This window comes from Sminthopsis crassicaudata, chromosome 3 (assembly GCF_048593235.1).
Source record: "Sminthopsis crassicaudata isolate SCR6 chromosome 3, ASM4859323v1, whole genome shotgun sequence".
In the NCBI taxonomy this organism is placed as follows: domain Eukaryota; kingdom Metazoa; phylum Chordata; class Mammalia; order Dasyuromorphia; family Dasyuridae; genus Sminthopsis; species Sminthopsis crassicaudata.
Window position 1 is genome coordinate 185626083 of NC_133619.1, and position 14387 is coordinate 185640469.

A 14387-nucleotide genomic window follows, 5' to 3' on the forward strand; every position below is an offset into this window, starting at 1 on the left:
GATTTAATAGTTAGAGGACAAAGAGTCAGGAAAAGTTGACTTCAAATCTTGCCTCTGTTACTTACTAGCTGTTACTTACTAAACTTTGCACAAGTCGTTTAAATTCCCTGTCTTAGTTTTCTCATCTAAAAAATGAGGATTATGATAACCCATAACTTAAGAGGATTTTAATGAAGACCAAATGAAAAAATATATAGGAAGTACTCTGCAGTTCTTAATATATTATATAAACATTAGCTATTATAACTACCACAATAGAATAAATGCTATTATAGGCAATCTTAAAATTTTGTCCATAGCTACTTTCATTCTATCATTAGGCCTATAATATATTGTTTATGTTTATCTAAAACTGTTTAGGGAAAATAAAATGGTAAGTTTGAACCTGTAATTTCATCATGATAGCAAGGAAAGAAATATTCACTAGTAAAAAAAAAAAATGACTTTTCTGAAATTTAGAGTATTAAAATATGTTTGGGTACTAAAGAGGTAAATGAATTGCCCAGAATCACCTGGACAACAAAGCAGAGGCAAACATTTAAAACCCAGCTGGTCTTAAAGTTAGCTTTCTATACAATAGTATTTCTCTCTTAGGAATTTAGCAATAGCACATTAATCCAAAGGAAATACCTCCAAACAGATTTAGAGCAGGAAATGTCAAGGTGTTAGTTTTTTTACTTTTCACTAAATAAAATTATGGAATGAATTTAGATCTAAATATGATGTCAATTCACTGATTGAATTAATTGTTCTCAGAAAAAAAAATAGACAAAAAATTTAATATCCCAGTTTTGTTTTGTTTTTTGCTGTATACATAACCTTTGGTTTCTTGTAAAATAAAAAATGTGTCTCAGTTGTACCCTTCCTCCATCACTACCAATTTCTAAATATTTGGATTGGGATATTTTTAATTTTTGCTTCTCTGTTGACTATATAAAGATGCATGTACATATATATGTATACACATATATACACATATATGTACAATACATACATGTGTACATAACACACATATACGTGTACATACATGTATAAGGCATATATATACACATATATTTAGCTCTAAAAACCTATGTATTTCCCCATCAAAATATTTCCAGTCTTTCATGAAAATCTTATTCCCTTGTTTTATTGTGAATTGGGTTCTCAAAGGTCATGCTAATGGAGCATAAACTATGGCTGGTTTTACCAAGCTTAAAAGGCTTTAAATATGAGCCTGTTGATGGAGCATGTTGTTTTCTGAGGATTAACCCTGGTTAATGGCTAGATCAGTATAAGTATATCTAAGTACAGCAATGTTCTGTTCATAGCAATTATGAACACTAAGATGAGGCAGCAATCTACTTTGATGGAGAGTGTGCCCACATCATTGAAACCACTGACTTTTCAGAATAAAAAAGTTCTTAATGCTAGAGAAGAACCTCCCAAAAAAAGGCTTTGGTTAAGCTAGTTTTTAGTTTTGAGCAGGCCAGTACGACTTTTAAACCACTACCATCATTTTTTCTCAGATTCCAGTGGAGGCTGGACAGAAACTTGTGCTCAAAAGCCATGGAAAAAGCAACTCCTTCAGGTCACTGGCTCTATTTTCAGATCCAACTCCACAATCTAAGAGCAAAAAACATTTTGAAGAAGGGACCTACCATTCCTTATTCCACTGATAGCTTCATTACCAGCCAGCTATCAATTACCACCAATGGGTGGCAGCCTATATAGCCTAAGAGCAAGAAAGCAACAGCTATAGGGATATGACCTAGTAAATGCCAATTCAGGTGATATAATCCCTACCTCCTCAGCAGCTGTAGCTACTGAAGACTTTTAAAAAGAAATTATCTCTTTGGTAATGTCAAATGGTTCACCATTAGAAACTGATATAGTCTTATTAATGGAAATTATATTCAACAACATATATTATTGTGGGTTTTGTTACTTCCTAGGGAATACTGGTCATTACCATCTGACTTGCAGCCAAATCCAGTGTGTATTGTCTCTCTCTCCTGGAGATCAGGGACTGTCTTACTTCTTGATTTGTGTCTCTGGCACTTAGAACTTTGCATGTAAGTGCTTAAATTCCTGTGACAGGAGAACACTGGACAAACTGTCTAACATCACCCCATTAAAAATTTGAAAAGAGCAGTTACTCTGAGTAAGAGATCACAAGGTAAATGACTAAATGACCTGAGGAAGGAAGTCCAGCTTTCTTAGTCATTCTGGCTCAATATTCTAATAACAATGCAATTATTCTACTTGAGAAGTTTATGTGCTTTCTACTGAATCATTTCTCTAATTCTCTTTCTTAGTTAAATAGACAGCTTACACGGGTATGAAGTTCTTCATTGATGGATTCTTTTTTGTTCGTCTTTTTCACATCTAGGTATCTCACCAAAGGACCAATAGTGATTCCCTGTATCAGAAGGAACAGCAATTTTTTTTCCATTTTATTTATTATTCCCATTTAAAGTTCAAAGGCTGAAAATTAGAATGAGATCATACAATTTAGAGTGGAAAGAGACATTAGAAATGGTCTTGTCTAATCTCCTTTTACAGACAAGGAAACCGAGGCACAGAGAAATGAAGCAAATTTTTCAAGGTCACATTACTAATAAGCGTCAGCATTGGGACCTGAGCACAAGTCATATATAGTGATTTCACTAACTTCTGCATTGTTCTAAAAAGACAAAGCTCCAGGGAAACTCAAATTAACTGAATAAGCCAGTCAAATTAAAGTCAGCAATAATGAACAAAAGCCTCTTTTTTTTTTTTTTTTTTTTTTTTTTTTTTTTTAATATCAACTAGCTGCTATTCCCCAGCTCCTATTCCAACTCCTCCCCAATTCTTTCAGTATGAATCAGCATCAGTTCTCAGGTCCAGGCTTCCTGTTCAGGCCCCCCAACACTTGATCTGATCCACACTAAGAACCCTATAAAAACCCCAACAGACTTTACGGTTTTGAGATGTCCTATATCATCTGAAGTTCCAAAAGGGTCCTCAATTCTACCTGGATTCTATTGGATCTGACCTATATCCACCATTCTTACTATTTATCCATCATGCTGCTAGTATGTCCAACCTCCCACCTCCAACAAAGCTGGCTTTTTTTTTATTGTAAGTTTCATGTTTCCTTGAACTAAACTACTGTTATTCCAAATCTTCCTAAACTTATAGGACATCTCCTAAAATCAATGATATTTCTATTATACAAAATCTATGGATTTACTTAATATCCTAGTTTTCTTGGACTAGATTTTCAACTGGAAAACCAATACCATATTATAAAAATAAGAAGGTCAGTGAAGGACTGAAGAGCTTAAGTCAAATAACTCCTTTTATAGGTGAAGAAACTAAGACCTTAGAAAAGGAAAGTCCTGGGGTCTGAAGACCATTTAGCAGCAAAACCAGAACTAGAATTTGTTATTCTAGTGTCCCTATCAAGCTAATTTTCTGATTGTTGTTATTAATTATAAAAGTTTATTATAATTAACAAGTATTTTGTTATTATAAAATAGCATGATTAATCATTCTTTTGTCATGTTATATTATTTACACATTATTAGAACTAATAATAACAATAAAATAATCAACTGCATTCTGTGGTGATTTTACCATTAACTACCTTTAATAACAGTATTAAGTTTATAAAGAATCCTAAATAACTTTGAATTACCTCCATAAGGATTAATTCTAATTGAAATATAAATTAGCAAGTTATTGGCAACAGTCCTTTCTAGTATTAACTGGGATCTTAAGATTAGAGAGGTCAGGTGGAAATCACTCAGATCTCTTAATTAATACTTTTTCCCTTCTCAACTTATCTTAGATTTCTATATTCTGCATACCTCTTTCTAGTTGCCGAGAAAATGCTGACCTACATTGGTAGAGGGAGCTTCCTCACCTAGGAATTCCCATCCCAGTGAAATCACAGTCCCATGGTTGTGTTCATATTGTGTGTCCCCTCTCAAAAGAGTATAAGCTCCTTAAGGGGAGTCTTCATAGTCATAATGCCTTAGATATAGTATAAACTTGATAAATTCATTGAATTTGAAGTTGCATGCTATGGGACTTGGTTAATATACATTTTAAAGTATGCACTGCAGTTGAAAGTAGACTTAAACCAAGACTTTTCATAAGAATTTTAAACCTCTGTTCTAATCTAGCTTTCCCTTAAATTATTAAAGCCAAATGTTGAAAATCAAGTAGTGCCTTTTAAAACTTATATCATACATATTGAAGAGAGAGTAAGAGGAATGTTAGAAATGTGAAAAAAGTTCTTTTTTTTTTTTTAAATTCAAAAGAAACTCACCAACCTGAATGAATACAGTAAAATAAATAATAACAAGAGTGGCTGTCACAAACATTTTCTTCCTAGGAAACAGAGATAAGGGCAGCAAAAATGCAAGTGAAAAACTCCCAGCTCCTCTAAGCCCACTGTAGAAGATAATACATTGGTCCTTGATGGTGAAGGGAAAAGTCCGAAACTGGTTACTGATGTAGAAGAGAGCAAATACACCTACCAAGGGAAAAGAAAATGTTAGAGAATCCAATCTAATCCAATCCAAAAAACATTTATTAAGCACCTATAGTGTATCAGGCACTGTGCTAAATGTTAAGGATACAATTAGTAAAAAGAAAGACAATCCCTGCCCTCAAGGAGCTTACAATCTGAAAGGAGAGACACACAAAAGGAGGCAGAGAAAAGATTCATAGAATCAAGGTCCAATGAATGTGACTCTAACAGTGGGACTTTTTTTACACAGACTAATAAAATTCAGTGTTTAAGGGACTAGGCTCTATTTAATCAAACAGTTAAGTTCAAAGGGTTTTTGTTTTTGTTTTTGTTTTTGTTTTTGTTTTTGTTTTTGTTTTGGCCTATAACAGGCAAAGAAAAACAGTGTTATTGAAATGTTTGCTTTGCATTCAGTTGCTTTGGCATATTTACAACTGAACTAACCATTGTTTAGTATGAATCCTGCCTTTTGGAAGGGCCAAAACATTCTACACCAGACTGTTGAAATGAAATATAGTCATTCATTTTACAAGAATTTTTTAAGCATCTTCTAGAAGCAAGACATAGTTATAGGCATTGCATTCAGACCTCATTTAAAAAGCAATATGATCTAGTACACAGAGGATGGCTATTGAAATCAGTCCTTGAAGAAGTCTTGTCTGACACATACTAAATGGGTAGCCATATTACTTAACCTCTCTGGGCCTCAGACAACTGCTTAAGATTATGAGATTCAGTTGAACTTCCAAGAGAAATAATTTATACTTTCCTTTCATCTTCCCTCCTTTCATCCCAGTGATCCCAAATAAATGTACATTAAAAATCTAAGTTTCCATATTGGCAGTAAGATATAGGGCAATTTTTGAAAAGATCTTAATTAATTAATTAATACCTTAATATGAGGTATACTACATAATTAATATGTACTATTTCTATATAAGGATATATTTATGGGTATTTTATTAGCTCTTATGATAACAGATTTACAGTAGGAAGGCATCTCAAAAGTCAACTAGTCCAAGTCCTTCATTGTATAGATAAGGAAACTAAAGCCAATGAGGTCAAGTGATTGTCCAAAGTCATATAGGTAATCTGCATCAAAGATAGTATTTGAAGGTTGATTTTCTAACTAGAGAGCCAAGGCTCTTTTCCCTTTAGTACCTAACTAGAAAAGTTTTTAGTTTCATGTTGTTTTTGTTTGTTTTTAAAAATCATGTAAAGCCAATTGATAATAATATCAAAAACTTTGTTATTGCAGGAAAAAAAAATTATACATACTTTTAAACCCACAATTCATAAAAATTGCTGTCTATCCTGACTACTAAGACAAAAATGTCACCAGACAGAGCAGACATCTAGAAGCCATAATCTCACCAATCAAGATTGTAGACCTTGTGGAAGTCTTTCTCGTGAAGACAACTGGGAGAGATAGCCTAATCAGCAAAAGATGGTAAGCCCACTAGAAGTATCTTATCACAATTTACAATCCACAAGGCTGGCACCACCCTCAAAATCTATGAAGGCCCAAACCCTGAGGATCCAGTTATTTGTGTTTTCCAACATTAGAAGTAAAGAGACAAATGGCCAACCCTGTCCCTGCTGGCGGAAGTAAGGAATGTGAAGATCTTAATCAATGGCCTCCCAACAATGGGAATCATCTTATAATCTCCTTTCTTGCACCTTAGGGTCTTTTGGCTAAGCAATTTGCAACCAAGTCTGAAGCTGGCCACACAGTACAGGACAAGATTGGAGTAAAAAAAAAAAAAAAAATCAGGAATAATCTGTTAAGGATCACTTGTGACTGCCCTCTTCCTTTCCTATATGGATACTTGGCAAGTCAGGACTGTTCACTATAGCCTAAGTAGAATTAATCACTTGCCTCCAGGTCTAGACTAAAAATCTTTTTGCTATTAGAAAGCAGGGAAGGTAATGGCTATCTGTAACCAAGCAACTTCATCTTTGAACTCTCCAACATCCAAACAACCCTCCACAAATTAACAATGATTCATTACTGGATTATAAATTTAAAGCTAGAAGGGACTTTAGAGTGCCATTAAATTTAATCACATAGCTTTACAGATATGGAAATTGATGCTCAGAGGAGGTGATACTAGATCTGCATCCCACAGCTAGTAAATATCTAAGGCAGAATTTGAACCCATCTTCCTGAAACTACTCCAATGCCTTATCAATTATGTTTTGCTTCCACTCCAAAGTCTTGGATGGATATGCAGTACATGTTTCAATAGATGATACTTTTTTGGTCCTATTGAAAGTCTTCTTTTTTGCTAGTTCACAATTTTAGTCTAGAACAGATCATCAAAATCCTCAAAGTAGGCCAGTAGAAGGCTACTTTCATTAACATGTGATGGAAAATTCCTGGGTTCATGATTTACCATGATGGATGTAGATAGATTCTTAAAGTCTATACTAGGGGAGCATAAGCTCTGGTACATAACAGTTATAAGTAAAGGTTTTCTATCTCTCCAAGTCCCCCCTTTTCCTCTTTTCTGTTCCTCTGTCTCTTCTTGCATACATGTATAAAATGAATCACACACACACACATACATGCACACACACACACACACACACACACACACACACATCCATCCATAAGGAAGTGACCAGGCTAACAATTTTGTATCCTTTAACTTCCAGTATCACTGGGCACTGGAAGCTCAAGGCTAACTTCCTTATTAGACTACTAAGCACTGGAAGTTAGGGTCTCCAAACTAGAAGAGCTGGTTCAAAAGTCAGGAGGAGGAAAGTGACTTTTGCTTTGGAAAAAAAATCACTGAAGACAGTGAAGAAAATATAAAGATAGAGATGGCTGAAGTAGGATCAAGGAGTCTTTCTGAATCTTGAAGACAGCCCTCTAAATCTGGGAGTACTTCCAAGGATCTGAGGCAGCTGTTTATACATTTTCTGCAGCTACAGTCTTTGGGTCTGGGGGCTATCAGATCCTGATGGGATCCTTTTCATCCTCTTTTCTTTCCTTCATGGGGTTCTGGGATAAAACTACTTCACATATCCTCAGATTCTTGTTGGGGCTCTTCTCCTAAAAATAGTCTTAAAGAGTGTATTTAGTTGCTCTGCAAAGATTCTATCTTTTTTCAACTTTAGCTGAAAAAGCCTTCTTAATTTTTGAATATAAAGAATTTAAAAACATATGCCCAATCTAAGGGGGAAAAATGCATCAGGATGTACAAAAGAATACTGATCTCTGAGTCAGAAGACATGGATTCTAGGTCTAGATTTGGCAGTAATTAGTTTTGTGATCTTAATCAAAGCTTTTGTTTCTGAATCTGATTTTTACAACTATAAAAATCAGGACAATGACACATTGAATTGAATGATTTTTAAAGTTCCTTCTTGTTCAGAAATTCCATATATATCCTACTTGAGAAAATATAACACCCTTTTTTTTCCTTTCATATGCATAAATATGAATGAAGCACTGGGTGCCTAAGCAAATAGATAGCCACCTGCATCAAGCCATCACCAGGTAGGCTGCCATACCCTTATGGATTCTTGCAGTACCAACCAGCCCTACCACAGCACAGCACTAAACTCAAAGGTTCCCCCCATGGGCATCAGTCAACCTCAGTGTAAGAACAGATGAACAACTAGGGCTTACAGTCACTAGCAAAAGAAGCCTGAGATAATATTTCCTCAACCCTGGGAACAGAGTTCAAATTTAAAAGAAAGCAAGAAGGGCAAAAAAAAAAAAAAGAGCAAAAATGAAAAAAAGAAGAAAGGAGGAGCAGAAGCAGGAAGAGGAAGAGGAGGAGGAGGAGAAGAAGAAGAAGAAGAAGAAGAAGAAGAAGAAGAAGAAGAAGAAGAAGAAGAAGAAGAAGAAGAAGAAGAAGAAGAAGAAGAAGAAGAAGAAGAAGAAGAAGAAGAAGAAAGAAGAGATGAAGAAAGAAGAGGAGGAGGAAGAGGAGGAGAAGGAGGAGAAGTAGTAAGACGAAAGAAGAATCTATTAGAAAATTATTATGGTGACAGGGAAGACAAAGACACAAACTCAGAAGAGGACAACAATGACAAAACACCAAAGGGCAAAACTTCAGAGAAAAAAGGGAAGTAATTTCAAGCTCAGATAGAACTCACGAAAAAGTTCAAAAAGAAGCTTTAAAATCATATAAGAGAGATAGGAGAAAATTTTGGGGAAAAAAAGGAGAATGGATGAAAAAGAATTGTTTTTAAAAAGGTAGAGAGAATCAACAGTTTGGAAAAGGAAACAGCTACTTAAAAAATAATACTGGCCAAATGAAAAAGGAAATGCAAGAATTCACTAATGGAAACAATTACCTAAAAAATACAGTTGGCCAAATGGAAAAAGAAGTACAAAAGCTAACTGGGGGAAACAACTCATTAAAACTTAAAAATGAGCAATTGGACACTAAAAACTCTATGAGATTTCAAGAATCAAACAAATTTAAAAGAATGAAAAAATAGAAGAAAATGCAAAATATCTGACTGGAAAAATACCCTACATGGAAAACTGATGCAAGAGAAATAATCTCAGAATAATTGGATTACCTGAAAACCATAATCAAAAGGAGGACCTGGACAGCATCTAACAAGAAATTATCAAAGAAAACTACCTTGATATCTTGGAACCAGAAGGCAAATTAAACATTAAAAGAAACCACCAATAACCTTAGAAAAGAGATATCCAAATAAAAACTCCAAGGAACATTATAGCCAAATTCCAGAACTATCAAGTCAAGAAAAGAAAAAACTACTTCAGAAAGAAACAATTAAAATATCAGGGAACCATAATCAGGATTACAGGTTTAGCAGCTGCACCATTAAAGGATCAGAGGTCATGGTGCATGATAATCCAGAAGATAATAGAGCTAGGACATAACCAAGAATCATATATCCAGTGAAATTAAGCATAATACTACAAAGGGGAAAAAATGGTCTTTCAATGAAATAGGAGGATTTGAAGCTTTCATAAGGAGATCAGAATTGAACAAAAAAAAAAAAATTGATCTCCAATATCAAGACCCAAGAGAAACATAAAAAAGGGGAAAAGGGAAAAGAAAACATAAGGGATTGGACCTATACTGTTTGTTATTATTGTTTATCCTTTGTCCTCAAAGAGGACCATGACATCAGGGAGGTGATGCCATAACATGCAAGTGAATTAGATTTCAGTGAAGGAGGGCTGGGAAAGGAACCTGCCTCATTGTCCCCTTCAGAGTCATCTGGATCCAATGGCAAGATATAGATCAAGATGACTGGAGATGATATTCTTACATGGGAAGATAATATTTGTAATTCTTAAAAATTGTACCGCTAATAGTATACAATTTACCTAATTACACTAATAGTATATTTAGTATAGTTAGAAGAAATATAGACAAAGGGTACAATATAGGGTGAATTTGAGGAAAAGACATAAAAATAATTAAGGGAAGAGAAAGAGGAGTATACTGGGTGCTGAGGGAAAGGAGGGGTAGAATGGGATAAATTATTTCACGTGAAGAGGCAAGAAAGATCTATTAGAATGAAGGAAAAAGGGAAGGGTAAGAAATGGGCATTGCTTGAACCTTAGTTTCATCAGTATTGGTTCAAAGAGGGAACAATATACACAATTAATTGAATATAGAAATCTATCTTACCAGATAGGAAAGTAGGAAGGGAGACGATTATGTAAAGGTGGGGGTGTTAGTAGAAACTAACGGAAGAAAGAGGATTTTTTTTTGCGGGGGGAGAATAGAAGCAAACTACTATCAAGGAAATAAAGGGTGAAAGAAGAAAGAGGAAGAGAGGACAAACAGGAGGAAATATATGATGAAGGGAAATACACAATTAATAATCACGACTGTGAATGTGAATGGGATGAAGGAGGAGTCTGAAAAGATGGCAGAGCAGGTCAGAAAATTCCAACTTCTCCAGATTTCCCTTACAAACAAAATAAAACTGTCTCAGGATAGAACTTTTATAAATAAATAGGAGTTGGGGCACAACAGTGGTCCTCCTGGGACAATTCAAAAAATCAAAAGAAAATATCAGGAAGAATGAAGTGTAAACATCAGTAGTCTAGTTTCATTGAAATAGCAAGGGGGAGCCCTGGAGCTCTCTGCATTGGGATGTTTATGGCCTTACACAGATGTATATGAATATAAATGTCTATAATTATAGATATCTATGTGTATCTTGGAGGGGGGGAAGGAAAGAGGAAAAAAGAATAAAGTAAAAAGTACACAGCAAAGAAGAAAATAAAACTTGCAAGGAAGCAAAGAAAAGGTAGATATCACCAAACATAATGTAATATTTATTATATGTTTCCTTGAAATGGAAATTTATTGTCTCATATTTTGAAGCCTCTCTACTATGCACATGTCACATCTTTTTTTTTTCCTTTTTCCATTTTTTTGTTTTTCTATTTTGAAATAATAATAATAAAAGAAATGTATAGCAGAATAGATCAAAACCCAGAATCCTATGGTATGCTGATTACAAGAAACACATTTGAAGCAGAGAAACACATACAGATTAAAGGTAAGGAGCTGGAGCAGAATCCATCACACCTCAGCTAAAGGGGAAAAAAAGCAGAGGTAATAATCCTGATCTCAGGCAAAGCAAAACCAAAAATAGATAAAAATTAAAAGAGATGAGAAAGGAACCTACATCTTGTTAAAAATGTATAAAAATAAAGTAATATTAATACTAAATATATATGCACCAAGTGGCATGCCATCCAAATTCTTAAAGGAGAACTACAGGTTTATCACCAAAAGAAATAGCATTATGAAATTTAAAATAGTTAATTTTGATTATATTAAATAAAAAGGTTTTGCACAAACAAAACCAATGCAACCAAAATTAGAAGGAAAGAAGAAAACTGGGAAACAATCTTTATAGCAAGTATCTCTGATAAAAATCTTCATTTCGTATACAGAACTATGTCAAATTTATAAGAATATAAACTATTCCCCAATTGATAAATATTCAAAGGATATGAACAAGAAGTTTTCAGATGAAGAAATCACACTGAAGGATTCAACTTCATAGTTGAACGTTCCAAGGCAGTCTTCCCAATTACTCCTGGTATTTTCTTTTTTACTTTTATAGTACTTCAGAATTAGAAAGAACCATAAGAGCCCATTCAGTCCAATATATATCAGAACAGGAATCCACTCTAAAAATAACTCCAACTACTTCTTAAAGATCTCTAGTGAAGATGAATCTCTCTCAAGATAACTCTGGCTACTTTTGTCCAACTCTACATCAGGTCAAAACCTACTTCTACAATGACCCTTCATAGTCAAGCAAAACCAGTAGAATCAGTCATGAAACAGTCTTTTTAGGCTTAGATCTTTTCTCCTTTCTGATGCCTAGGCTTTAGAGCTGTGCCTATTTCCATGTTCCCTTCTCTCTAATGGGAACTGTCTCACTTCCTAAAGACAGCTTTCCCAAAAGAATGCTTTGAGGGAGCAGCCAATGACACAGGGACTAGAGTACTTCTGGAGTAAAGAGGACCTGAAGGCAAATCTAGTTTCAAAAGTTTCCTAGCTGTGTGATCTTGGAAAATTCACTTATTCTCTGTTTGCCTCATTTTCCTCAACTATAAAAGAGAGAGAATAATAGCACTTAGCTCCAGAGTTATGAGGATCAAATAAGATGACATTAAAAAAAAAAAACACACAAAAAACATTTGGTTGACACATTGTTCAGTAATTCAGTCATGTCTAACTCTGAGTTTTCTTGATAAAGACACTGCAGTGGCTTGTCTGAAGCTAGATTTGAATTTTTAAGTCTTTCTCAGGATGTTTATTCTTTTCCTCTTTCTTTTCAACTTCACCCTCCCCTCTTATATATTGAAGTCCTATAATAAAGTCCTGTAACTATATACTTTAAATAGGCGTCCATGCTATAAAGCCAACCTGACAGCCAGGATTCAATAAGCCCTACCTTGACTAGCAAATAGTAGCAGAGAGCAGACACCTGTACTTTTGCTGTGTCCATCTCCTCTTACCCAAGGATTGATAATCATATCATTATCTCTGCCACTGTGAAGGATAGGATAGCTGTCTACCTTGTGATTCCCTTCAGTATCTCTGTGATTCCAAATTATCATCTGGCAAGGCTGAATCTCCCTTCCCTGAAAATATCCTCCATCAAACCCATCCATGTCCTTTCCTTTAGCATCCCTATCCCAATCTTCTCTATCCTTTCATTGTGATCTTCAAAACTGCAGTTCTCATGCTAACAAACCACCCTTCATGTCTGACTTTGTGACCTCCCCCTATAAGTCATTTTGTACATGTTTTCTACATTTTGTAAATTTTTTAACTTATGTAAATAAGTTAAAGATATAGGTAAGCTTCATGTGCCATCCCCAGCCCTCAATAGAATCTAAGTTTCTTGAGGGAAGAAATAATTCCCTTTTTGATTTTGTAACTCTAGTGTCCAACATAGTATTTGGCACATACTAAATGTTATGAAATTCACATTGAATTGAATTGAATTGAGCAATTGAAATGACAACACTGCCTAAAGCCACAAATTATGGATCAAGTCATTTTAAGTTATTTTGATTTCAGATTAAAAGTATTATAGTATAATGGAAGCTCATTATTTAGTTCCTAAAATATTAACTTAGAAGACAGATAAAGCCACAGCTCAAACTCATTTCATTTGTTTGAATTCTTTAATATAATAACATACAGCAGTTTTCAAAAGTTGTTCTCCTTTATGCCAGGTATATTTTCTCAAGATTCTTAACACCTATTCCAAATCAAGGGCTCCTGTCCTATTTTAGGAGAAAGTCTTCTAACAGTGCTAAGATTTGTTTTGACCCAAGATATAATTTGAGATCTCATTTTCACCACATAAAAAAGTGCAAATTAAAGCTGTTTAGGATCTATAGCTGATTTAAAATGCAAGAATGTAAAAATTGGCAGAAGGTGAGAGGGAAGGGAATAAATTTATCAGGCTAAATATACATGTTGATGTAAAGGGTCTCAACATTTTTTTAAAATCTCATTTACAAAAAAAAAAAAAAAAAAAAAAAAAAAGAAAAAGAAAGAAAAGAAAAAAGAATTTAAATTTTTTTTAAAAGTTCATTTATTCTAGACCAGTGATCTGCACATAATTTGGCTATATAATGAGAAGACAGGGCTCTTTGGAAAAGACCCTGATGTTGGGAAAAATTGAAGGCAAAAAGAAAAAGGGATAGACAAAGATGAAATGGATGGTGTCATAGAAACAATGAACATGAATTTTGACAGACTTTGAGAGATAATGGAGGATAGATGGACACTGCAAGCAATAATCCATAAATGGGGTCACAAAGAGTTAAGCATTCAATGACTCAACAAGACAACAAGTGAGTTGTATCCTGACTGTATAGAAGCTATAGCCTAACTCCAAGGGATAGATATATAATTCACCAATCACAAGGTGAATCTCACCCTCAATGGATTCATTGCAATATAACTGTCCTTTTCTCCTAACATTCCTTTAGTGCCACTCATCTTTCCAGTGTGCAAATTCCCAACCTCTGTCCCTCAGAACTGGGCTTGTTCTTCCTCTCCTTCCTCCTAGACTGTTTCACCTGCTATCAGAGCACAAATGCTCTGGGAAAATCCACCGTGCACTTAAATTCCAACCATATTTCCAGAGCATCTGTTGGTTTTAGAAGGCACCCCTTCAGAAAGTTTCTGTGCTTCAGGGAAGTAATAGGTGAATAAAAACCCAATTTCTTTTCATTTTCATTTAGAGTTGGACAGGGTTAGGCCGAGCCAACATGAGTGGATTGGATACCACAGATCTTAATTGTCAAGAGTACCACTGTTTTCCAGGATAGTAACTGTGGTGTTGTTTTTAGCCCCACACTCTCCCTTACTACCAATTTAATCAATTTCCA

General features: G+C 34.7%; 1 protein-coding gene across 1 annotated transcript in view; it reads right to left on the reverse strand.

Moving 5' to 3' along the window:
- SLC9A4 (solute carrier family 9 member A4) overlaps positions 1-14387 on the reverse strand; it is an 82993-nt gene that overhangs the window by 19452 nt on the left and 49154 nt on the right. The window contains exons 5-6 of the mRNA XM_074299720.1: positions 4302-4504; positions 2315-2401 (exon numbers count right to left, since the gene is read on the reverse strand). Coding sequence (XP_074155821.1) covers positions 2315-2401; positions 4302-4504 — 290 coding nt within the window. The remainder of the gene's footprint in view (positions 1-2314; positions 2402-4301; positions 4505-14387) is intronic.